Source organism: Desmodus rotundus, chromosome 6 (genome assembly GCF_022682495.2).
Source record: "Desmodus rotundus isolate HL8 chromosome 6, HLdesRot8A.1, whole genome shotgun sequence".
Taxonomy (NCBI): domain Eukaryota; kingdom Metazoa; phylum Chordata; class Mammalia; order Chiroptera; family Phyllostomidae; genus Desmodus; species Desmodus rotundus.
Window position 1 is genome coordinate 126292915 of NC_071392.1, and position 27486 is coordinate 126320400.

At 37.2% G+C, this 27486-nt stretch overlaps 1 protein-coding gene across 5 annotated transcripts in view; it reads right to left on the minus strand.

The window, feature by feature from the left end:
* TASP1 (taspase 1) overlaps positions 1 to 27486 on the minus strand; it is a 288218-nt gene that overhangs the window by 128605 nt on the left and 132127 nt on the right. For 3 of the 5 annotated variants that reach the window (XM_045194732.3, XM_024559220.4, XM_024559219.4), the window contains 2 exons: positions 23492 to 23611; positions 15937 to 16015 (listed from right to left, as the gene is read on the minus strand). In XM_045194732.3, the coding sequence (XP_045050667.1) occupies positions 15937 to 16015; positions 23492 to 23611 (199 nt within the window). The remainder of the gene's footprint in view (positions 1 to 15936; positions 16016 to 23491; positions 23612 to 27486) is intronic. The other 2 variants (XR_006655296.3, XM_045194733.3) reach the window with 1 other exon arrangement.

Genomic DNA, 27486 nt, shown 5'->3' on the forward strand with positions numbered 1-27486 from the left:
CCGAGCAGGGTCTGGAAACATAAATATAATTTCTGCCAGCACAATAATCCTGTCTCAGTGGTCCCTATCCATGCTGGCCCTTATGGTGACTTAATAAAGTATCTGTTCATGCTCTTAGGAATACCTAGGGTCAAGGGCATACTCCAGATCTCTTTAACTTTAGATTCACCAAAACACAATGACAGAATAAACTGGTAAATTGTATGGAATGAATGTTATAGGCAAGGTAGAGCTGGGAACAGCACCACTTTGCCCATGGACATGTCTTGCTACTTAAAGTGTGATCTATGAACCAGAAGCACTGGCATCACCTAGGAGCTTACAGAAAATGCAGAATCCCAGAACCTTCCCAGATTCACTGGATCATGATCTGAATTTTAACAGGTGAATCATACATACTAAACTGTGGAAGGGGCAGGGGCAGTAAGTGTTTTTTAAAAAAATAGCCTGAAAAACTTTCTGAAGATATACCATTGAGATTATTATCCCAAATTAGCTCTCAGAAATAGGAGGCCTAAACCAAAGTTTGGGTATAAAGAACCATGACCCCTATACTGAAAATGTCCAGGGAAACCTTAATAGGAACCGAAGATCTACACTTCAAGCACTGAGAGTTAGAGCCCTGACTTTCCTGGTCATCAATTTGTTCCTAACAGCTTGCCAACATCAGATATATGTACCTTCAGAAAGTGATGAGTTATACCATGTACAATTTTCATAGCAACAAATTATCAATTTACAAAACTCCAAGTCAACATATTGTGCCTCAGAGTCATTTAAGCTGGCAAGACTTTAAAGTACACACAAATCTGAAGTAATGAGTTAGAAATATTTGATTTACGTTAAACAGTGCTCTGGAATTTAAACATTCATATGCTCAACCAAACCCTATTCTCGGTCAATAGGCTCACTGATCAGCTTACATATACCCTTCCAACATATACTGCCCTGCTAAATTTAACATTTAAAATTTTAAGACCTTTCTGTGTATTTTTTTTAAATAAATCTATTTCAAGTAAATTTCCTGGGCTGAAAAGAACCACCACCACAACAACAAAGTAATACCCAAAATGGCCTTGTGATATAAAAGGCACTGCTTACAGGGAGTGAACTTTGCCTCTAACAAGAACCTTCTAAAGAAGGAACTAAGATGGCAAAGCCACGAAGGCCTTCGGTCCAGTAAGGAACATGAAGCAGCGTGTCAGAAAGAAACTGTTTTTCTGCTCCTTTTGATGGGTTCTGCTTTCAAGTCAGGAAATTAGAAACAGGTGTGCCAGAGGGCACACATATCCTCGATCCACACTGAAAAACACGCGTTTTCAATTTTCAAACATGAAAGGGACTTCTGTTGAATGAAAGAAGAAATGAAAATCCAGCTCTGTTTCTGTGAACCATATGAAGGGAGCTTAGAAAGTCTTTGACAAGTTGCTCAACTTTAACTCCCTCTCCAAATGACAGCAGGTAGTACTCGACAATAGGAAGGAAAGGCATTCTTTCAAGTGAGAACAATCAAAGGGAGAATTACATTAAGGATCATAGCATTGGCATTTTAACCCATCACTTGATCTTATGCTTCTGTTTCTACCATTTCTTCACTTTGTGTCTATAAATTAGAAGTTTGTTCTTTCACAAAACAATAACAAAGCAATGCAAAATACGTATCTGGAAAAAAAACTGAGAAAGTACAAATATCAAAAGAACATCTTGGGGCTCATTTGGTGCATTGTAACCCATGTCTACAATCTCTTTCAGAGACAGACCTACTTTTCTTCTTGATGCCTTGTGCTCTCCTGGGGTGATGGAGACATTTCAGTGAGTATGAGTGTGGTAGCTGGGGTTAAGCTTAAAGGCAACTGGTTTTGGTGGGACTCTGGGGACAAAGTATACAGCAGGAAGGAAGGTGTAACTTATGGCTGCAACAACACTCCAACCGTCAGGTACACTAAGGTGCTTGCAAATCACCCCCTAAGTACATGGATGCATCAGAGCCTCATTCAGTGTTAGCAAGCCTGTGGTACAGCCAATACATATTTCAACATATTGGTTATACCTAGGCTGGCAAGAAACCTCCCTGTATTATCAAGTAGGAGCACAGATTTGATGCCCTCTGAGGGCAAGAGCTATCTTTACTTCTCTTTTATCATACCCAGGCTGGAGCACAAGATAACAGCCTCTAAAATAGCTGTTGTTTTATAGTACGAGAACAATTACAAGCCATCTTAAGTAAAATCAAAATGCCTAAACTCATGTATGCAAGTATGAAAAGACATCCTTCAGATCTTTTAAAATCATTTTTAAATGATATTTAAGAATACATAAAAATGTTCATTATACAATATTAAATAGATAAATTGTAATACAAGCTAAACAGTATTGTTGTTTCATTTTATCTACCAAAAATACTAACACACCACACAGGATGACAAAATTATCAGTTTCATTTTCCAAATTCCTCTCAATGAGCATGTGTTATTTCACAATCAGAAAAAAATAATCCACTCACTTAAAACCTCTAAGGTGCATGATAACCAAAGCTGTAACACTGAACTGACTTCCTAGGAAATGATCTACCATAATTCAGAATTCTACTTTATTTTGGACCATCAATGACTTTAAGTTACGTAAAAAGTAGGAAAAAATATTTTAATAATTCATCAAATATAAAATGACCTAAGTAGAGTAAGCAACAGTCTCAGAATAGAATTCCTGTCCCAGATAATTACTTTTGTTCTTGGAAATGTGCTGATACTTTATGTATTCTGTTATCTGTAAATAAACTATATTTCTTCCCCACCCCTACTAATTACACAGTCCAGAGTCAAGTGCTTTTAAGGTGATGTTTACAAATGTCATAGTTTCATCTATGCTCATATCTAGAAGTTATAATTCACAAAAAGATTTCTCATGGCATTATTCCCAACCCTACATATTATATCCCATGGCTGCTCCTTACCCTGAGCCTTTTAAGAATCTTGTTGAGTGTGACAGAATTATTAAAGTTTATTATTTCATAAGGACAAAAAGGTTCTAAGAAGCCACAGTGTTAGCCATATAAGTGATAAATAGCGCTGTCTAATGAAGCCAATAAAGGAACCAGAGTGGGCTGAAGAGTCTCGATTCCACCCCAGTAGAACTAAGAGCAATGTATTTAACTCCTTGACCAGTTTTGCCTCTTACTGTCTGAATCATTGTTCACCATTCCAGAGCAACCTCAGGGATGACTTAATCTGTCATCTATCTTCCAAAAAAATGAGCATAAAGGGTACCCACTTTATACAAAAGTTAATACTTAGTCAAGACCATCTAGAGACCACCACATAACATCTCAAATTAAGTCCCACATACGTTGCACTCACCCCTCTTCTTCAGGTATCCTCGGTTCTCATCAGAACATACCACTCTCAACCCTTCCCTAAACTTCCTCTCAGCCCTGACTGATCTGAGCTTGAACTACATCTGTTATAGACTGGATAATTGCCTCCCCACCCAATTCCAAATAATTTCATATGTTAAAGTGCCAATCCCCATGTAATGGTATTTTGGGGACAATTAGGTGAGGTCATGAGGGTAGGGACCCTATGAAGGGATTCAAGTCCTTATAAGAAGAGAGAGACCAGAGATCTCTCCCTGCTGGCCATGTAAGGACACAGCAAAAAGGGAGCCGTCTTCAAGACAGGCCCTTAAAGTTCCTGTTACATAAGAGAGCCCTCACCAAGAACCGAATCTGAGGGCACCATGATCTTGGACTTCCCAGCCTCTAGAGCTGAGAACATCTGTTGTTTAAGCCACACAGTCTACGCTATTGTTATAGTAGCCCGAGCTCAGTAAGATGCCATCTGAATATATTTATTTGTTCATATTTCATTCACATCAATTCATTCAACAAACATCAGAAGTGCCATCTGATAAGCACCATTAACATAGCAGTGAACAAAACTGATGAAAATCCCAACTCCTGTGGAGTTTCATAGTACAGTAGGATAGAAAATAAGTAAAAATTCATAAAAGCAATAAATATTAGATAGTGGTACATACTATAGGAAAAATAAAAAACAGAAGGAGGGTAGGAAATGTTGAATGAGGGAAGATTTACATGTTTAAATAGGGCAGTCAGGAAAGACTTCAGTGAGCAGGTGAATTACCTGAATAAAGACCTGATGAAGTCCGGGGAAGGGGCTTAAGATACTGAAGGTAGAGAGCTAAAGGGGAAGGAAGCAACTCAAGCAAAAGTCCTAAGGTATGCCTAGCATGTTTGAGGTACATCAAAGTGGCCAATATAATTGAAACTGAAAGAGTAAGTGAAGAAAAGCAGGAGCTGAAGTCCAAGGGAGAGGAGAGGAGCACTTCACATAAGGCCTCATAGACCCCTCATACAGACTTGGGCTTTTCCTTTGGGCAAGAGGGGAAGCAGTGGACAATTCAGAGGGGTAGTATAACACATGACTTGACTTAGGTTTGAGCACCAAATCCTATGTTGAGAATTGAATAAATGGTAAAAGAACAAAATACAAGAGACCAGCTAGGGTCTACTGCAATAATCCTGATTAGAGATGACAGCACTTTAAATCTGTTGGTAGCAGTACAATTGCTAAGAAGTGGTCAGATTTCAATTACATTTAGTGTTCGTTGTTGTCTGGTTGTAGGTATCATATAAAAGAAAAGAGAAGCCCTGGCTGGTATAGCTCAGTGGATTGGGCGCGGGCCTGCAAAGCAAAGGGTTGCAGGTTCGATTCCCAGTCAGGGCACATGCCTGGGTTGAGAGCCAGGTCCCCAGCAGGGGGCGCATGAGAACTAACCACACATTGATGTTTTTCTCCCTCTCTTTCTCCTTCCCTTCCACTCTCTCTAAGAATAAAATAAACAAAATCTTAAGAAAAAAAGAAAAGAAAAGAGAGTCAAGGTCAAGCATGACTTCGAGATTTTAGCCTGAGCCACTTGGAGGCTGGAGTTGCCATATACTGTGTGGAAAAGACTACAGGTGAAGGGTAAGAAAGGAGAGTATAATATCAAGCTCATATTTGGACGTGCTAAATTTGCGATGACTGTCAGACAAGCAAGTGCAGACTTTGAACAAGCAGTTGAATAACTGAAATCAGGGGAGAGGTCCAGGTTGGAGATCAAAATGTGGAAGTCAGTACATATGATACCTAGCCATTAGAATGGATGAGAACTTCAAAAGGTGTGGGTATACAAAAACAGAGAAAAGTTCAAGGACAAAGCCAACATTGAGAGCTCCAGGAGATGAGCAACATAAACAAAAAAGACTGAGAAGGAGCAGCCACTGAGGTGGGAAGAAGCAAGGAAGTACAGTACCCTAGAAGCCTATCAAGGGTAGTACTTCCAGGGGAAGCAAGTCAATCAGGCAACTATGTCACATGCTACTTTATAGTACTAAGAGATGACCACTGGCTTTTAAAGGTGACTGTTAATCTTGACCCAAACAGATTGGTGGAGTGGCAGAGGAGAAGGGCTGACTGAGGAAGATTTAAGAGTAAATGAAAGGAGAAAACTGAGGAAAAAAGTGAACCTCAAGTACAGACAACCCCTTGAACTTTCACTTTGAAGGGCTGCTAAAAAAAAACAGGTAAGAAAGTTGGAAGGAGGCTCAACCACCTAGGTGACCTATACCCTGAGTCCAAGTAGAACAGGGCTTTATTCAGGACAGCAATCAAGAGGCTAAGCCACCAAGAGTGCTTGTCACATACAGAGAATACTAAAGAGAAATAACAGGCATTTTTTAAAATGAAGCAAAAAGAACTTTCTGCCATGATGGAGGTGTAGGTAGATACACTTTGCCTCCTCGCACAACAGAATAAGGACAATCAATTTAAAAACAAAAAATAACCAGAACTGCCAGAAAATTCAACTGTATGGAAGTCCAACAACCAAGGAGTTAAAGAAGAAACATTGATCCAGACTGGCAGGAGGAGTGGAGATGGGCAGCCAAGTGGAGAGGACTTGCAGTCAGCCAGTGGCTAGAGGACTAGGGCGGGCAAGGTGGCAGCTAGCACACTGGGCAAGACACTGGCTGGAGGACTGAACGGTCCCATATTGCATAAGGATAAACCAGGGAGAATACATGGGAATGAGACAGACCACACAACCCATGGTTCCAGCATAGGGAAATAAAGCCTCAAAACCTCTGACTGAAAAAACCCCTCTGACTTGTGGGGCTGGAGGTGATGGGAGGAATTCCAAGCCTCACAGCAGAGTTCGTTGGAGAGACCCACAGGATCCTAGAATATACACAAAACCACCCACCTGGAAATCAGCACTAGAGGGCCTAATTTGCTTATGGGTAGCAGGGGAAGTGACTGAAAGCCCGGAGAGAGCCAAACAAGCAGCACTGTTCCCTCTCAGACTCCTACCCCACATACATTGCCACAAAGCAGCTACATGGGTTGCCCATCCCTGGCAAATACCTAAGGCTCCGCCCCTTACTACTTAACAGGCACACCAAGACAAAAAAAAAAAAAAAAAAAAAGGCCCAAATAAAAGAACAGATCTAAGCTCCAGAAAAAATACAACTAAGTGATGAAGAAGAGATAGCCAGACTATTAGATGCAGACTTCAAATCACTGGTAATCAGGATACTCACAGAAATGGCTGAGTATGGTTGTAAAATAGAGGAAAAAATGAAGGCTATGAAAAGTGAAATAAAGGAAAATGTACAGGGAACCAATAGTGAAGGAAAGGAAACCAGGACTTGAATCAACAGTTTGGAGCAGAAGGAAGAAAGAAACATTCAACCAGAGCAGAATGAAGAAACAAGAATTCAGAAAAATGAGGAGAGGCTTAGGAACCTCTGGGACAACTTTAAATGTTCCAAATCCCAAACATAGGGGTGGCAGAAGGAGAGGAAGAGCAAGAAATGGAAAACTTATTTGAAAAGGTAATGAAGAAAACTTCCCCAATCTGGTGAAGGAAATAGACATGCAAGTCCAGGAAGCTCAGAGAGTCCCAAAGAAGTTGAATCCACGGAGGAACACGCCAAGCACATTATAATTAAATTACTCAAGATTAAAGATAAGGAGAGAATCTTAAAAGCAAGAGAAAAGGACACAGTTACCTACAAAGGAGCTCCCATAAGACTATCAGTTCATTTCTCAAAAGACACCTTAGAGGCAAGAAGCGGCAGGAAAGAAGTACTCAAAGTCATAAAAGGCAAGGACCTACATCCAAGATGACTCAATCCAGCAAAGCTATCATGCAGAATGGAAGGGCAGATAAAGCGCTCCTCAGATAAGGTAAAGTTAAAGGAGTTCATCATCACCAAACCCTTATTATATGAAATGTTGAAGGGACTTATCTAAGATAAAGAAGATCAAAACTATGAACAGTAAAATGACAACAAAGTCACAACTATCAACAACTGAATCTAAAACACAAAAACAAACTAAGCAAATAACTAGAACAAGAACAGAATCACAGAAATGGATATCACATGGAGGGTTATCAGTGGGGAGGGGGATGGGAGAGAATGGGGAAAAAGGTACAGGGAATAAGAAGCATAAATGGCAGGTACAAAATAGAGAGGGGGAGGTTAAAAATAGCATGGAGAAGCCGAAGAACTTATATGTACAACCTACAGGCATGAACGAAGGGCGGAATGCTGGAGGGAGGGGGGTGTATAGTGAAGGGGGATAAAGGGGAGCAAAAAAAATGGGACAACTGTTAATGGCATAATCAATAAAATATACTTAAAAATTACAAATAAAGAGAAAATGCTTAAAAGCAGCAAGAAAGAAAAAGCCAATTTCATACAAGGGAATCCCCACCCTGTTCCCCATAAGACTATCAGGTAAGTTTTCAGCAGAAACTTTACAGGCCAGAAGGGACTGATGTGATATATTCAAAGTTATGAAAGGGAAAATTCTCCAACCAAGAATACCCCACCCAGCAGTATTATCATTCAGAATTGAAAAAAATAATTTCCCAGACAAGCAACTGCTGGAGATCACCACTAAACTGGCATTATGAAAAATGTAAAAGGGATTTCTTTAAGTGGAAAAGAAAAGTCTAAAACTAGAAATGAGAAAACATGTAAAAGAAATTTCACTAGTAATGGCAAACATAATAGTAAAGGTAGTGGATCAATCACTGATAAAGCTAGTAAAAAAAGGTGAGAAGACAAATGTAGTAAAAATTTCTGATTGTACAATAATTAGTTAAAGACTACACACACAAAGATATATGATATCAAAAATATAAAATGGGTGAATGGTGTAAAAATGTACTACTAGTAGAATTCACTTGAACTTAAGCAACCATCAACTTAAATTAGACAGCTATATACACAGGTTGTTATGTATGGATCTCATGGTAACCACATACCAAATACAAACAAATAAACAAATAAAGAGAAAAGAATCTAAACATAACACTAAAAAAGTCATCAAATCACAAGGGAAGAAAGTAAGAGAAGGACTACAAAACAACCAGAAAACACCGTTAACAAAATGGCAATAAGCACACATGTATCAATAATTACTTTGAAGTACCATATTTTTCAGACTATAAGACGTACTTCCCACCCCCCAAATTTGGGAGGAAAATGGGGGTGCGTCTTATAGTCCCAATGTAGCATACCTGGCTCCCTTGGGGTGGGGGACTGGGGCGGCGGTGGAGCAAAATGTTTTTTCCTATTTTCCTCTTCTAAAACCTAGGTGCGTCTTATAGTCCGAAAAATGCGGTAAATGGTTTAAATGCTCCAATCAAAAGGCATAGGGTGGCTGGATGGATAAAAAAAATAAGACCCATACATATGCTGCCTACTAGAGACTCACTTCAGATACACACACAGACTAAAGGTGAAGTGATGGAAAAAATGTTTAATGCAAATGGAAATAAACAAACAAAAAAGCTGGGGTAGCAATACCTGTATCACAAAATTGACTTTAAAACAAAGACTATGACAAGAAACAAAGAAGAGCATTTCATAATGATAAAGGAATCAATCCAAGAAGAAGACACAAAGTTTATACATATCTAAATAGCCAAAATAGGAGTACCTAAATATATAAAACAAACATTAACATACATAAAGAAAATGAAAGTAATACAAGATTAGTAGGGGACTTTAATACCCCACTTACATCAATTAATAGATCATCCAGACAGAAAACCAAAGAGAAAACAGTGGCCTAAATGTAATGACACATTAGGTCAGATCGTCTTCATAGAACATGCCATCCAAAAACAGCAGAATACACATTCTGTTTAAGTGACATGAAGCATTCTCCACAAGAGATCACATGTTAGGCCACAAAACAAGTCTCAATAAATTTAAGAATATGGAAATAGTATCAAGCATCTTTTCTGACCACAACAGTATGAAATTAGAAATCAAATAGAAAGAAAAAACTGGAAAAACACAAACATGTGAAGGTTAAACAACCAATGAATCAATTAAGAAATCAAAGAGAAAGTTTATAAATACCTGAGACAACTGAAAATGGAACAACAATGTTCCAAAACCTATGAGAAACAACAAAAACAGTTCTAAGAGGGAAGTTTATAGAGATATAGGACTACTTTGGGAAAAAAACAAACATTTCAAAATATCTAACCTTACACCTAAAGGAACTAGAAAACAAAGAAAAATCAAAGCCCAAAGTTAGTACAAGAAAGGAAATAAGAATCCGAGTGGAAATAAACAAAACAGAGACTATAAAAATAGAAAAGATCAATGAAACCAAGCTTGTTCTTTATAAAAAATAAACAATATGACAGAACTTTAATCAGACTCATAAAGAAAAAGACAGGACCCAAATAAATAAAATTAGAAATGAAAGAAAAGTTACAATTGACACCACAAAAATACAAAGATCTTGAGAACACTATAAACAATTATGCACAGCAAATTAGACAACCTAGAAGAATTTGATAAATTCCTAGAGACATAGAATTTTCTAAGACTAAGTAGGGAAGAAACTGAAAAACTGAACAGACTGATTAGCAGTAACAAAACTGAATCAGTAATCACAAACTCCCAATAAGCAAAAGTCCAGGACCAGATGGCTTCATAGGCAAATTCTACCAAACATGTAAAGAAGAATTAATACCTATCCTCTTCAATCTATCCCAAAAATTAAAAAGGAAGGAATGTTTACAAACTCATTCTACAAGGGCAGCGTTACCCCAATACCAAAACCAGATAAAGACAATATAAAAAAAAATAAGAAAAGGAAACTACAGGCCAATATGCCTGATGAACATAGATGCACTATCTTCAACAAACTATCAGCAAACAGAATTCAACAATATATTGAAAGCATCATAAACCATGATCAAGTGGGATTTATCCTAGGGATTCAAGGATGGTTTGAATACCCACAAATCAATCAACATTATATACCACATTAACAAAACAAAGGATAAAAATCATATGATCTCCCTTAAAAAAGCATTTGACAAAATTCAACACCCATTTATGATAACCTTGCAGCAAAATGGGTATAGAGGAAATAAACCTCAACTCCTGAAGGCCATATATGATAAACCCACAGCTAACATCATACTCAATGAAAAAAAAGCTGAAAACTTTTCCTCTAAGATCAGGAACAAGACATGAATGTCCACTCTCACCACTTTTGTTCAAGATAGTATTAAAAGTCCTAACCACATGAACAACAATAAAATTTAAAAAATATAAAATAAAAAGTCCTACCCACAGCATTCAGACAATAAAAATAAATAGAAGTTATCGAAATTGAAAGGAAAAGTAAAATGTCACTATTTGCAGATGACATATTATATATAGAAAACCCTAAAGACTCCACAAAAATTTAGAATAAATGAATTCTGTAAAGTTGAAGGATACAAAATTAAAATACAGAAATCTGTTGTATTCCTATACACTAAAAATGAACTATCAGAAAGAGAAATTAAGAAAACAATCCCATTTACAACTACATCAAAAAGAATAAAATACCCAGAAATAAATTTAATCTAGGAGATGAAAACCTGTCATCTGAAGACTGTAAGACATTGATGAAAGAAACTGAAGACAACACAAATAAATATAAAGATATGCTGTCTCATGGTTTGGAAGGATTAATAGCAATAAAATGTCCATACTACCCAAAGCAATTTATAAATTCAAAGCAATCCCTATCAAAATACCAATGGTATTTTACACAGAACTATAATCCTAAAATTTAGAACCACAAAAGAGCCAAAGAGCCAAATAGCCAAAGCAACTTGAGAAAGAAAAACAAAGTTAGAGGTATCGCACACCCTGATTTCAAACTATACTACAAAGTTACAGTATCAAAACAATATGGTGCTGGTATAAAAACAGACACATAGATCAATGGAACAGAATAGAGAGTCCAGAAATAAACCCATACTTATATGGTCATTTAATCTACAACAAAGAAGGCAAGAATATACAATAAGGAAAGGGCAGTCTCTTCACTAAATGAACATAGGACAAATAGGACAGATATATGCAAAAAAATGAAACTATATCATTTTTATACCATATATAAAAATAAACTCAAAATACATTAAAAACTTAAATGTAAGACCTGAAACCACAGAACTCACAGGCAGTAAACTCTTTGATGTTTCTCTTAGCAACATTTTTTTGTATATGTCTCCTAAGGCAAGGGCAACAAAAGTAAAAAATAAACAAATAGGACTAGATCAACTAAAAAGGTTTTGCACAATTAAGGAAAACATCAGCAAAATGAAAATGCAACGTATTGAATGAAAGATAATATAGTCATACACCACTTAATGACAAGAGTACACTCTGAAAACTGCATTGTTAAGTGGTTTCATCATTGTACAAATCTCATAAGGTGTATTTATACAAACCTAGATGAAAGAGCCTACTACATACCTAGGCTATATGACATATCACTATTATATACGCAGTCCGTCGCTGACTGAAATGTTATGCAGCATGTTACGCAGCACATGACTGTATTTGTAAATTACATATACAATAAGGAGTTAATAACCAAGATATATAAAGAACTTATACAAGTCGACATCAAAAAACAACCCAATTAAAAAATGGGCAGAGGACCTAAATAGACATTTCTCCAAAGAATACATCCAGATGGCCAACAGACACATGATACTCAACATCACTAATCATCAGGGAAATACAAATAAAAACCACAGTAGGATATCACCTCATACCTGTCTAAATGGCTATTACTAAAAGACAACAAATAACAAGTGTTGGCGAGGACATGAAAGGAAAAGGACGTTTCCTTCACACACTGTTGGTGGGACTGTAAATTAGTGCAGCCACTATGAAAAACAGTATAGAGATTCTTCAAAAAATTGAAAATAGGACTATCATATAATACAGCAATTCCACTTCTGGGCATTTATGCAAAGAAGACAAAAACCCTAGTTGGAAAACAGACATGCACCCTGTGTTCATCGCAACATTATTTATAATAGCCAAGATATGGAAGTAACCTGGGTGTCTATTGATAGATGGATAAGAAAGATGTGGTACATAATACAACATGGAATATCACTCAGCCATAAAAAAAGAGTGAAATCTTGTTATTTGCAACAACATGGATGGACCTAGAGGGTATTATGCTATGTGAAATAAGCTGAATGGAGAAAGACAAATACTGTATGATTTCACTCATATGTGAAATCTAAAGAATAAAACAAAGAACAAAAAAAACCAAACAGAAACAGACTCATATACACAGAGAACAAACTGAGGGTTACCAGAGGGAAGAGTAGGTGGATGGGTGAAAAATGTGAAAGGTATTAAGAGGTACAAACTTCCAGATATAAAATAAATAAGACATGGGCATGTAATACAAAGCATAAGGAATGTAGTTAATAATATTATAATAACTTTGTACAAAGACAGATGGTTACTAGACTTATTATGGTGATCTCTTCATAGGGTATATAAATGTTAAATTAGTATGCTGTACACCTGAAACTAATATAACATTGTATGACAACTATACTTTTAGTTTCTTAATGGTTAAAATGGTAAAAAACTATTTGTTAAGAAGGTAGATCTCATGTTAAGTGTTCTTACCACAGTAAAAAAAAAAATTAATCAATTAGTATTTCTTTTAAATTATGATGTATCTTATAAAAGATGGTGATTTAGATTCAACAAAATACATTCAAATACTCAGAACCAAAAAGTGTGCTAGGTCCCTTTCGTATGTCAACTCATAAGCCTCAAAAATATTAAGGTAGATATTATTCTTATTTTACAAATAACCCCTTGCCAGGGTCACAGCCAATGAGTTAAAAAGTCTGAAAAAGGACCCAGGTTTCCACTCTGCTCCCTCCCTATCTAGGCAAATTTCCATGATGCCACAACATTAGTCAGAGTTTGCAAGTTCAGCTCCTGACACCCTATTCTCTTTCCCACCCCCTACTCATTTCTCCCTACCCAGTGATGAGAACAAGATGCTGGAGTTTATCCCCCAGGCTAATGAGCATGTCCTGTCTGGCCTTGGGAAAGCCCTACCCTGACCATAACTAACTATCTTCCCTCTGCCATTTAATTATCACCTTCCAAAAACTATAAACCTAAAATGTAGGCCAGGTCTTTTGACTTTCTACAACAGGCTAAAAACACTAATCATTTATATTTTGGCCAAACAACTGCAAAATTCTGTGCTCCCCCTTTCTTCTGACTTGATCACTTAACTCTGCCATGTGTACCATTGTCAAACTCATAGCAACAGCCCCAGGAAAAACAAGGGGAAAGCAATTGCACAAAGTCCCATAGATGGAAGAAACTGGAGACCTGCTCTAGTATCTTCAGGTTCTGTGGGCTGATGATGGTTAGTCTTAAATTTAGGAAGGATGTAACATGGTGAGTGGGCGTCCAAGTTGAAAAGCTACAAAAGATGTCATGAACTAGAAACCTAAACTTATCTTTAGTCATATGAAACTATCTTTAATTGATGCAAGTTGGGCAAAGAATGAAATATCCAAAGGTAAGGGAAAAAGACCTTAGTTTTACAATTTCAGCTTTACCTACCCACTCCATTCTACTTAATAGAATCAAATCCAGTAAATGTATTCTTATCCCACCTTCCACATTTTACCAATTTTAAAGGGGGGGGGGGTGCACACGCTTGGAAAATCCCAAGGAAATTGAATTTCTTTTCCAAAGTGACACAGTCAAGATAGGCTCTCAGAATCTCAGCTTAAAAAGTTGAATCCAGGTTTCCTAAGATCTAGACATGAGAGTAACATTTAAAGAACAGCAAACCAACTTACTGAACAACATATTAGGCAATAATAAAACTGACAGTTGATACAAACTGATACATCTTTGAAAACTAAAAATGAAATAATGATCTATTTTAGACTCCTGTTTATTCAAATACCACAATTTTCCATAGCACAAGCTAATTCTTAAATATGTGTAACGATTTCCATATGCTACCAATATTAAATTAAAAATTAACTCATAATATTATTTTATGTTCATCTCTTCAAAATTAAAAAACTAAAAACAATGTCTACCAATTATATTACTGTGATTCATACTCAACATTAATATGTATTTAGATTTCACCTGATAGCCAGTGGCTGAGTCTTATTCTTCTACTGATACAGGGATGAGCTGAGGTCAGGAGACTGGTAAAATAGGTAGGCATGATAATATGGACCTAAAATGACAGGGCCAAGTCAGCAGAAATGGGAAGAAGCAAAAATATGAGAAGGGTGAGCAAAGAATAGGATAGTGATGGCAGTAAAAGAGGTAGCGAGTACAGGAGAAAGATGGCCAAAGAGTGGGAATAAGAAACAAGATGTTTTGTAGAGTCTGGTAAATTTGGTGTGTGTACATGACACCCACAAGGACATCTCCAACAGGAAGTAGGAAATGACTCACGTGGGCCTCAAGTGAAAAGCCCAGAGTACAGATAGACATGGAGGCCAATACCCTAAGAGATAACTACTGAAATCGTAGGGACACAGCAATAACACCAAATCACCAAGAAAACACATGCGGGGAGATGAAGGAAAGACAGCAGAGGCCCAAATCTGTGGCTGTCAGCAATGGGAAGAACCTATGAAGAAGGCAAAGACAGGTCACAGAAGCAGGACAAACCAAAAAAATTCCAGAATCTATGTTACAGGCAGAAAGAAAACAGCCACCTTCATCAGAGATCACAGAAAGAGTCAAGAGTTATCAGGAGAAGGCAGCAATTGGACTGACAAGGGAAAGGATGGAGAGAAAGCTCTATCAATCTTCCCTACTAATAAAGCCTGAGGATATGGGGGAAAGGCCTAGACTATAACTTGATAGGTAAAAGCAAACCAGTATTATTTTGTCAATATAAACCAATATTATTTTGTCAGCCATGCATATCACCACTTTAAAAGAAAAGGCTTCAAGTACATCTGGCTCAGCATTTAAAAACTTGGATCTAGACACCAACTGTCCTGCCTATTAAAATTCACCCCCCAATGCAAATGCGCACACACTCATGTCTCAATGACAGTGACTTTTATAATACAGGTACAAAAACAAGATGTACGTTTTATTAAACATGTAGAGGACTGGATGTCATAAACTATATATTTTGAAATATATCTTTAAGTTTTATGTCAACATTTTACTGAAGAGCATATCTCTTAGTTTTTGAAATCCCTTGCTACTTTTATATCTGTAACCTAAATTTGGCCCTATCATGAGTCATTAGAGAAAAAAATTCATAAAAAATATTATTAAGTTACAGTTAACTCTAAAAGTATGATGAAATGTTAGGAAAGCATTTATACTGCAATACTTGTATTGTGAAACCATTCTTAAAAGCTCTCAACTACCACAGATCTTTTATGCATCAGTGTTCTTGTCTATGCAGTTTATTAGCACATGCTTTATTCTTACCTAAAATTATTGTTTTCAATCATTCAATGACCTACGAGGTTGAAGTTATGAAAAATGGTCATGAAAGCAGCAAATACCTGAGGTACTCACAGCTGTGGAGTAGGGATTATGAGTTCCAGTATTTTCAGCCCAGCAGCCACATCCATAAAGAGCAGCCTGGAATAAAAGAAAATAGATGAATGTATTTCAGAAATACTGTATGTCATTACTGGCTTTCAACAGAAGACAAAATCATTCCCACTGATAAATTTAATAATGATGTATATCAACTGGGCAATAATATCAGAGGTTGTATCAAAACTGTATTTTCAGTTATTGTAGTAATGTAAAGTTTTTCAGAAAAATAGCAAAAGAAAGTTTCTTAGTCTTATCAATAGTAATTTTCCTTTCCCTGAAAAATCTTCTCCCATTGTAATTTGTCAACTAGTTGCTCTTCTGGCCCTTTCAAATCATTCTGGTTGCCTTAAAATAGTGGTTCTCAAACTAATTGTGTTATCAAATTATTTTGGGAGCATGGTGATAGGAACTACGGCTCCCAGATATTCTAAGCCAGCAGTCTGGGAGCTAGCCCAGGAATCAGCTCCTTAACCAGGGCCCTGGGAGACTGGGATGCCAGCGCTCCTTCTGCCATTATCTAGGAAACCCCATTTAAGACAGCCTTTTCCATGCCTCTCTTGGGTGGCACAATAGTAACTGCACACATTTATGGACCAAAGGACCCAGTATATGTTGACCACTGTGCTAGATTTTTCCAGGTGTAAAGAAAAAAGGATAAAAGTCCTGTCCAAGCTAATCACTTTGTAAAGTGGTGAAGCAGATTTATAGGTCTGAAACTGCAAACACAATAAGTTACTATAGTTTTATAAAAGAATACATCAATCATTCCTATTTTGTTTCCAATTAAATGTTACCCAGAATGTCTGGACTCATCTCTTCAATATCCACAATGACTTTTGTGCCTTTGAGAAGGGAATTACAACTGATAATTTTCCACTCCTTAGTTAGAAGAATTAGAAAAAACCTTAGATAGCTATCATAGAGTAATACAAAAATGTGCATTACCACATGTTTGGTGAGAATGAAAAACTGAAAACAACAAAGTTGATCAGTAGGGAAACTGCTAAATATTGACATTAACAGTATGTAGAATTCACTGCAAATGTTCAAAAATAATTTAATTAGTTCAAAAAAAAAAAAAAAAAGAGGTGAGCCACAACAATACATCAGCACTCAGTATGACTGATGGGAAGAAAGATAGTCCCATAAAATAGAACTGTTATTTTCTAGGCACTCACTGTTGAGGACTGGAGGAAGAAGACTGGGAATGATTACCAGACAAACTACAGCTTTCTATAGTGTTCTATCCTTTTTTACAAAGACTTCAGAACTCATTAACTCCAATATTCTACCAAGCACATGAATCTCCATGAAATATCCCAGGCACATCTGATACTAAGAAGCTCACTATCTCATATTGGAACATACTCCCCATTTGGACACTTCCTAATGGTGAAAAGTTCTTCCTGGGACTGCATAAGGAATATCTGCTCTAATATAACTTCCACCCACTAGTACTAGTTCTACCCTCTGGAAATACTTAAACCACCTTCTAAAGTCCTATGAATTTTTTAAATCAGGACAGCTATCCTAGTGTCCTGATTATTCTTTTCTCACTCAAAGAATTCTAGATTTGTGAACTGTTCCTCAAGACTTTGAAATGCATACACACACACATCCCACTCCCCTAATCACCCTCCTTGAGGAATAATACAAAATCTAGGATAATTGGAGATGAAGTCTTATGACCCACAGTTGCCACCCCCAGTTGTCATGACAATAAAATAAAACCAAGAACTGAACACAACACTTCCAACATAGCAGACAGTAGAAAATACATTATGGCTGTTGAAAACACCATGCTTTCCTACATTCATAAGACTTCTAGGTCAGAGTGGCAACTGAAAGCTCTACAGAAATGATTGAAAACATGGATTTCATAATAAAACTGGCAGACTTGTTGGATAAGCCATTCAACTGGTACTACCTGGGATAGATTCTGAGTCAGCCAAAGCCTCAGAAAATACAGTACCTCAGAAGAAGGACCCAGTTGTCCTTCATTGAAAACCCTGGACGTTAGCCTATTGTCCTTTCCATTCCCCACAATTATCTTGACCAGAAGCCAGCACTCCAAAAAAGTGTAAATAAGGCCACAAGGACACCTCTTAGAAACCCAGTGGAGGCCATCTCTTTCTAGAAAAGAAAGAACATTTATTCTTATTCTTGTTTCTTCTTAGAAAATTCCCTTTATGCTAACTCTCCTCAATTTTATGACCTAAACTTGTCTTATTTTGACACCTTCTGAAATTGGTTGGGCAGGGACACAGATAGGTAAGATAAAAGAAAAAATCAGAGATTGTCTCTCTCTTATCTACTTCTTTGGATAAAACATAGCCTTAAGCCAGCCCAAAAAACAATTTTAAAAAGCTTCCCTCTTTTAGTAGTAAAATTTTTTTAAAGTTACTGTCATGTGGTAAAAGTAGGTCATATACATTATATTTATTATTATGACTTAATCTTCTCTGGGTCTTAGTTTCCTCTTTTATAAAATGAGGATAATAAAAACACCCCCCTCATAGTGTTGTAAGATGATGTGAATTTTGCTTGGTGCACATAGCAAATGATTAATAAACAGTAGGTGTAACTGTTATTATGAACAACTATGATAAATGATTTAAATGCATTATATTATTTAACCTTCTAGAACTTTGTAAGGTAGCTATTTACCCCCATTTTACAGTAGTGGAAAATAGAGCTTAAAACACTGAATATTGTCCATAGTAAGAAGACTGGTAAATGAAAAGGTGGGAAGAGAATAAAGTTTTACCTGAATCCAAAGTCCATATTCTTAACCGCTAAACTCAACTGCCTATTTGTATGTACATAGGGTGCGGCTTAAGGGAGGAGGAAAATATAATAATTCTGTTCTCATGTCCCAGCTGTAAATACCAATTATAACAGTAAGCTAAAGAAGCAAATAATTTCTAACTCAAATTGCCATTTTACCATCTGAACTATTATCATACACCAAGAGTAGGGAAATATGCTAATTTTTTAAATAGTTTATTTGTACATTTAAATATATTTAAAAAGATCTAGTTTTAGCACAGATAATTTTTAAATTAGGTTTTATTGATTATGCTATTATAGTTTTCCCGTTTTTCCTCCTTTGTCCCCCTCAACCCAGCACCCCCCACTCCCTCAGGCAATCCCCAAACCTTGGTTCATATCCACTGGTCGTGCATATAAGTTCTTTGGCTACTCCATTTCCTATACTGTACTTCACATCCCCATGGCTATTATGTAACTACCAATTTGTACTCCTTATCCTCCTCCTTCTTCACTCATTTCCCCCAAATCCCTCTTCCATCTGGCAATCATCAAAATGCTCTCCAAAGGACTAAGGAACATGGGCAACAGTGTGGTGACTACAGGGAGAAGGGGGATATAAGAAGTCTAAATGGTAATGGGGAAAACAAATACAATTAAAAAAAGAAAAAGAAAAAAAACTCACTCTGTATCCATGATTCTGTCTCTGTTCTTGTTTGTTTAGATTCAATTGTTGATAGATATGTATTTTTTGCCATTTTATCGTTCATAGTTTTGATCTTTTTCTTAAGTAAGTCCCTTTAACAGTTCCTACAATAATGGCTTGGTGATGATGAACTCCTCTAGTTTTTTCTTGTCTGGGAAGCTCTCCATCTGACCTTTGATCCTAAATGATAGCTTTGCTGGGTAGAGCAATCTTGGCTGTAGGACCCTGTTTTTCATGACTGAATATTTCTTGCCAATCCCTTCTAGCCTGCAAAGTTTCTTTTGAGAAACCAGCTGACAGTGCTATGAGAACTCCCCCATAGGTAACTACTTTTCTCTTGCTGCTTTTAAGATTCTCGCTTTATCTTTAACCTTTGGCATTTTAATTATGATGTGTCTTGGAGTGGGCCTCTCTGCATCCATCTTGTTTGGGACTCTGTGCTTCCTGGACTTGTATGTCTATTTCCTTCACCAAATTAGGGAAGTTTTCTTTCACTGTTTTTTCAGATAGATTTCTAACTTCTTGCTCTTTCTCTTCTCCTTCTGGTACCCCTATAATGCGATTGTTGGACCTCTTGAACTTGTCCCAGAGGCAGTTTACACTATCCTCTTTTTTATTTTTTGGAGTCTTTTTTCTTTCTGTTATTCTGATTGGTTATTTTTATTTCCTTATGTTTCAAATCATTGACTAGATTCTCAGCTTCATCCACTCTACTGTTGTTTCCCTGTAAATTGTCCTTTATTTCAATTAGTGTATCCTTCATTTCTGACTGGATCTTTTTTATGCTGCTTAGGTCCTTACGAAGTTCCTTGAACATCTTTATAACCAGTGTTTTGAACTCATCTGGTAGACTGCTTATCTCCTTTTTGATTGGTTCTTTTTCTGAAGTTTTGATCTGTTCTTTCATTTGGCCATGTTTCTTTGTCTCCTCATTTTTGGCAGCCTCCCTGTATTTGTTTCTATGTATTAGGTAGAGCTCCTATGACTTCCTGTCTTGGTAGTGTGGCCTAATGTAGTAGGTGTCCTTCAGTATCCAATGGCACAGCCTCCCCTATCATCCAACCTGGGTATTTGAGGTGCGCCCTCCATGTGGGCTGAGTACACCCTCCACTTGTAGTTGAACCTTGATTGCTGTTTGCACAACAGTGGAAGGGATTTACCCAGGCCAGTCAGCTGCAAGTACTGGCTATGACCACAGACCAACAACCTCTGCCCTCTATGGAGGGTCAGCTGTGCAGGGGCAGGGTGGTGGTGATTCAGCAAGGTCTGTAGCTGTCCACTGGGTGTGCAGTCTCTGGGGTTTCCCAAGTGATGCAGGCCAAGGTCTGCCTCAACCTGTGTTTTGCCTGGGGTCATCCTGCATGAGCTACAATGCCACCCGTAGATGGCTACTACTTGTGCTGGGCTTGGAGGTTCACAGGCCAAAGCCAATTGTGAACCTAAGCTGGCTATTGCTAGTACCCAGCCTGGGGCCTCATAGCAAGTGGTACAGGGGCTGGGAGCTCACTGAGGCTGGCTGTTGCTTGTTTGAGAGAATTTAGGAAGTTGTGAAGCATGAGCCAAGACCAGCCATTTATGTGAATAAGCCACTGTTAACAGCTTGCATGGGCCGTAAGTTAAATGGGGTGGCACCTCAGTGGATCTCCAAAGCGGGACAAACAGTTGTAGCCATGTTGATGGAGTCTCAGAAATGGCACCCGCCTGTCAGGTCTGTGGAAGGAGGGTTTACAAAAGGAACAACGGCCTCTTCCTAACCTTCTGTCTGGGAGAAAGCTGCCCCCCAGCTCTCACCTTGGTGCCAGACATTACAATTCCTTTTTGTATGCCATTGATGCTTTTCAAGCTGCTACCTTGGTTCTGGAGCTCAGAGGAGTGAGTCTGAGTAAGTCTGTGTGTGGATTCTTTTGAGAGGAACTACTTGGGACTCTAGAAGTTTCTTCTACCACTCAATCTCCACTGTTTGTTACAGCCAGAAAAAGTTATGAGGACTTATCATCCTGGCACTGGGACCCTACGCTGGAGGGCCTAGTGTAGGGCTTGGGAGTCCTTGCTCCCCAGATATCCCTCCCAAATTTTTAACCAATACATATGGGTGTGGCATAATTCTGCTCCACGTCTCCATGTATGAGCCCCACCTACCAGTCTGAATGGATGTGGTTTCTTTAATCCATAGTTGTTGGACTTCCATCAACTTGATTTCTGATGGTTCTGAGTGATGGTTGTTCTATAGTTTAGTTGTAATTTTGATGTGGTTGTGCAAGGAGGCAAACCATGTTTACGCATGCATCCATCTTGACTACAAGTCTAGTTTTAGCACATCTATAAAATAGTCCTTGCTTTAAAAAAAAGAAGAAAACAACTTGCTTGTGTATTTTGTTGCTTATGTATTTTGTTACATTCTCTCCTGTTTGTGAAGAACAGTTCTTTACCTCCCATCTGAATCTTGTATTCCCACCCCCCCACCCCCCGCTAGGCTAATCACGTCTTATCCAAGCAATATAATCCAATTAAGCAACTGTATTTTCCTGTAAGTACCTTCACTCCTCTTCTCCACACCCTTTCCTGAGTTTTCATCTCTCACAAATACTGTATTCATAAACTAGCCAAGTGGAGCAAATAAACATTAAGTTTTACACAAGTATTTCTTTTTCCAGGGTAGTCTCTTTTGCAGTGGCAGAGTGGTTTGAAGATTGTTTGATATAATATCCTGCTAACATAGTCCAGAACTATCCTTGGTTCTGTTGTTGCTATTTTGCTAACCGAAACAAACAAAAAACAGTGAGAAAATCATAGGAATTATAATGCTATAAAGGGGGCTCTGCTGGCTTTTCTCTCTCCTTCTTTACCAAGGCATCCAAATCTGATATGCCAACCTTGGTTTTCTTATTCCAAACTTGACAAGTGCACAAGACTTTCATAATGTGGAAAAATACCATGACTAGACAAGGCTTTATATAATGAGTTCAAAGCATTGTACACATGTTGAGTAACCATTCCCCATAAATCCCCTTGTATAGTAGACAAAGAATTGCACAAAAGTAATTATTTTTCCCTTCCCCTTCTTCCAAGGACTGTAAGTGGTTTGTCCATAATAAAAGGCAGATTAGGGAACAACACTTGAGGCTTTGCAAAGATGTCCTCCATGAATCAGATCACTCTGCTGCAAGCATTCACTAACCACCATGTCCAAAGCAACTGTGACACCAACTCTTCTTCAAACATGAGAAACAAAGTGCAAAGAGCAGCCAAGTAGTGTTCCGTATGCAACACAAGATCCAAACACTTAGCTTAAACACACCCCATGCAATTACTTTAACAGATTCCATGATGGGTGTCCAATTCAGTTGTTCACTCAACAAATATACTACGAGTATAAAGCTTACTAGGCCAAATAGACTATTAAATTCCATTCTCAGTATAGTACTAAAGGTTGATGATAGTGGGTGGGGGTGGAGGGTGGGTGGTGAAGGTGTGCAAGTAAACTGGAAATAAGCCAGTTACACAAAAATTAGACTTCCTTTATATTTAGATTTCTTGAGTATCATATGTTGGTGACCTGAAATACTGGTTAGTCTATAAGATAGCTGAAATGCTTAATCAAAGGAGGGATTTAGAGGGTCAAAATATTCCTTGAATGGAAGAAATACAAAATGGAACTCTAAAATTATTTTCCCATCTAAAGAGCAAGCAGCAATACAGTCAGGTAGTGCTTCCTCCTCAAGAGAATGACACTTACAAAGGAAGAAAATAGAAATCAACACATTTATTAAATGTCAACTAATGCTCAGCCTATTGAAAACAGTAAAACATAGGATTACCAATGATAAAGATCAGAAAGAACTCTATTACTATGAGTCAGATTTTTTAGAAAGAATCTTGAAAAGGTTTTTCATTGACGATTTATACTATATAAATGTTAAAAAGCAATATAGTATATTTTTTCTAAAGGAAAAAAATGTCTCTACAGTTTAAAATTTAGGACCTAGAAAATTCCATGTTTTAACTTGAAAAACTAGTTTAAAAACCCCACAATTACTTACCTGCCCAACTCTCCCTGGATGTTTCAAGGCCAAGCCTCCACTGGAGACAGCAGCAGCAACATTCCCTTCATAGTCCACAACAACAGCTCCCACCGTGTCCAAAGTGCCTGAGTCATTCTCCTATAGAGCAAAAGTAGCATGAGCACTTACCAAACATGATGTGTGATGATTTGATATGACTCGATAACACTTTTTAGTGAAATCATGACATAAAATCTGAGCTAATCCTTAAGTGGAACATTCAGCAATCTCCTAAAATTATCTATTATCAAGCTGCCATTTAAGTCCTGTTCAAATCAAAATGTATTTTCCACTGAAAAAATCCTGAACAAAAGTTTTTTTCTCACAATAAGCCTAATAACCCTTTCTAAGGGAGGAGAAAAATTAATATGATTTTAAAATATATCACAGTGTCTTCTTATCCCCCCAAAATTAAGTTCATAATTGAGAGTCCATAAAGGCAAATATCTGTGGCATAAGTGAAATGCCATTATTAGTATTTTTAAAATATTATATACAAATTTCTAAAAGTAAGAGTCAGCCCAATAAAGAATGGTATTTACAGTCTCAAGAGTATACTATGCTGTAATTTTCTTTTACAGTTTTTGGCCTGTGAGAAACTTTGTGGCAAGCCCCCTTCTCTGCTATATAAATAATATGCTTGCCAAATGCATATCAGAAAACTTCATGTCTTTGAGAGGCATCTTTGTATTTCTCTGTTTTGTCCCAAGTCCCACATGCTTAAGACACTTCACATGCAGTCACTACTAGCAGCTGTCTTCCTACCTTGAAGTTCTCTGGGTCACCTACACAAAACAGAAAAACCTTACACTACTGAATAAAAATCACAATTAAGGGAGGCAGGTAAAAGGTGTCATGAAAAATATATCTTTTTAATATATTAATAATAGTCAGTCATGATGGTATTCTTTTTTTTAAGATTTTTTATTTTATTTATTTTTAGACAGAGAGAAAGGGAGGGAGAGAGAGAGGGAGAGAAACATCAATGTGTGGTTGCCTCTCCTGTACCTCCTACTGGGGACCTGGCCCACAACTCAGGCACGTGCCCTGCCTGACTGGGAATCAAACCAGCAACCCTTTGGTTCACAGGCTGGTGCTTAATCCACTGAGCCACAACAGCCAGGGCCCATGATGGTGTTCTTAACATTAGGACACTGGTTTTCAAACTGTGCCCCAGAACCCAAGACCCCTACCCACATTCCCACCCACAAGGACATGTAAAAGAGCCAGATATAACCCCAGATTCAACAAGAACAGCTCCCCCTCCTTGTGGTTTAGGGTCACAATACTGAGCAAGACCTCATCTGTACTGATGGATCCCTCGCAAAGGTTTTGAAGTACAATCCCCAGAAAAGTCAAAGAGCTCCTACAGCCACCTTAGAAGTTGAACAAAATTGAAGAGAGTTTTGAAATAATGGAAGCAGAGTGCAAACAAAAGGTTTTTCCTTAAAGCAAACTGACAAATTCAGAGGCAGAGTATGCCACAACAAATATTACATTAAGTCTGTTAGGAGAAGGTACATCTAGACACTTACATTTCTTTGGTTCTTGCTCTGAAGTCTAATTCCTCTTAAATATACTGATATAATATGACAGTACTTACTTTGTTGGAAAAGGTGTATCTGACAGAAATGAGTGCTGTATTCCTACTGTCCCTTTTGACCATAGCTGGGAGAAGCCTTGCCAATGGATCCACATGGCCATATCCCAGAATACCATGGTTCTGCTGGTGGCAGGCTGCCTGACCTTCATGGACAGTTCCCTGTCCTGACTGTAAACGCTCTGACCCACTCTGTTTCATTTTCCACACAGCAGACATTTCAGGACATAATTATTCATTAACTAGGAGGAATAATGTATGTCTGCATCCCTGTAGTAAGTGATGATACATGCCATGCCATTCTAATGTCGGAGCCTCAGCCTCCCATCTCCTTTTCTCAAGATTCAATTTCATGCAAATTCAGAAGGTGCTACTATCTTAGGGAAGATTTATCAAAAGCAGGTTTGCTGATTTGGTATTGACAAAGTAAAGCTTATCTTCTTTGGTGGATAAGATGAAAGTATCAACATAAAGAAATACATTAGACACATTTTATTACAAAGAAGATGAGTAATCTTAAAGAAAAATGTACTTTAAAGGTGAACATATGTTTCATTATTCTAGGAAATAATTCCTAAATCACTATAACCTGGCAACCTCAGATACAGAAGTGTTTGTTTCTTGTCCAGACGCCAAGTGGTATGACTTCTACCGGTAGATTTTCAAATGTTAATGTGCACGCAAACCATCTGGAGAATCTGTTTAAATGCGAATTCTGATGGAGTTACCTGGGAATGGTCAAGACAATATACCTAACAACCTCCCAGTAATGCTGATATTGCTAGTCCATGAACCCTGTTTTGAGAAACAGGTCTGATAGCATCCCATAGGGTCATTATCAACCGAACATCTACTATAATGAATCTGATACAAATCATTTTATAGTCACAAATCTGCTGAGGGAGAAACTTAAATCACCTAGGACTAATATATGTCATGTCAGCATAAGAGATTTAAACTCTTTCTTGTTCAAACACCAAGTAGCAGCATATTATCATGATCACACCACTTACGAACATACTACAAAGTACTGTAAATTATTGATCTTATACTGGTTCTTTTAGAAATGGACAATTTTCATACAAATTCATACTATAAAATAATTTTGCTCAAAAGCAACAATGAAAAGTCAAGAAACAGTATTCTTTATTAGTTATTTTTTCATTAACTGAGACTGCTGATCCTACCACAGCATTCTATAGTAGAAATTTTACCGCAGGGATACATAACATATACACAGCGACATATATTATCTGTAAAATAATTCTCTTAGAATTTCAATCAGGATATCATAAGCCATGAGAACTCACATGCCAACCAAACTACTGATGAAAGATTCAAAAGGAGTATACATAGATGGATTTACTGTACCCTGATTTTCAAAAATGAAAGATCAAGCAAAAAAAAAGAGAGAATCCTGTTCCAAATTAAGTTAAATATTCCTAAGGGCTTGCAGCACCTGCAAAAATCAAGATTACTTCATAAATATTCAAAAATTAGTTCATAAATTTCACATTGAAAAACAAATTTAAAGATAATAAAGTAATATTTAAGCATTTTTATGAGGTGCAGATAAAGTGAGTAAAAGATAAACATCGGTACCACATTCTGCCATGCATAATGCGCCCTTTTCTGCCCAAATGTTTTAGGGAAAGTAAGGATGCGCATTATACATGGGTAAAATGGTTACATACCATGGGTATAATAATCCTGTATGTGATGTACACAAAAATGTGGGTGTGCATTATACACATGATAATTTCACAGTACTCATTTGTACAGAAGTGAAACATTAGAAAGGCTAAAAAAGACACAATGACCGTTACTGTATAGAACTACTATTATACTCTTACACTCCATAAACACTTAAAAGTACATGCACTACACAGATACACACATACCTACTGTCCTTGACTAAAACACACTATTTGCATTACTTTCTTGAAAAAATTGTGACTAAAAGCAACTATATAAACTATAGTTCTCTGAGAATGAATACGTGTATGTAAAGTTAGAACACAGAATGCATGTGTCAAGGAAAACTTTGAAATAAAACTTTCTTGAAGAACCAATAAACTAGTAATCACTGTTGGGCTTAATGTCAAAAGTTTTTATTTTTCTCTGCTCCAAACTGGAGATGACTATTACACAGTTGTGGTAAGAATTAAATTAAGTAACACATGTAAATGACTTTAAAAGGAATAAATCCCTTAAAGCAAAATTTAGGTACTTTCCACCAGAAAATTAAGACTCTAACCTGCACTCTAATTCTGAAATTAGCCAAAAGACACCATCCATCAGTTACTTATCTCATTAACTTGGTTTTTCTTCTGTACAGAATACTCAATTATCAAATAGCTAAAACCAAGAATAA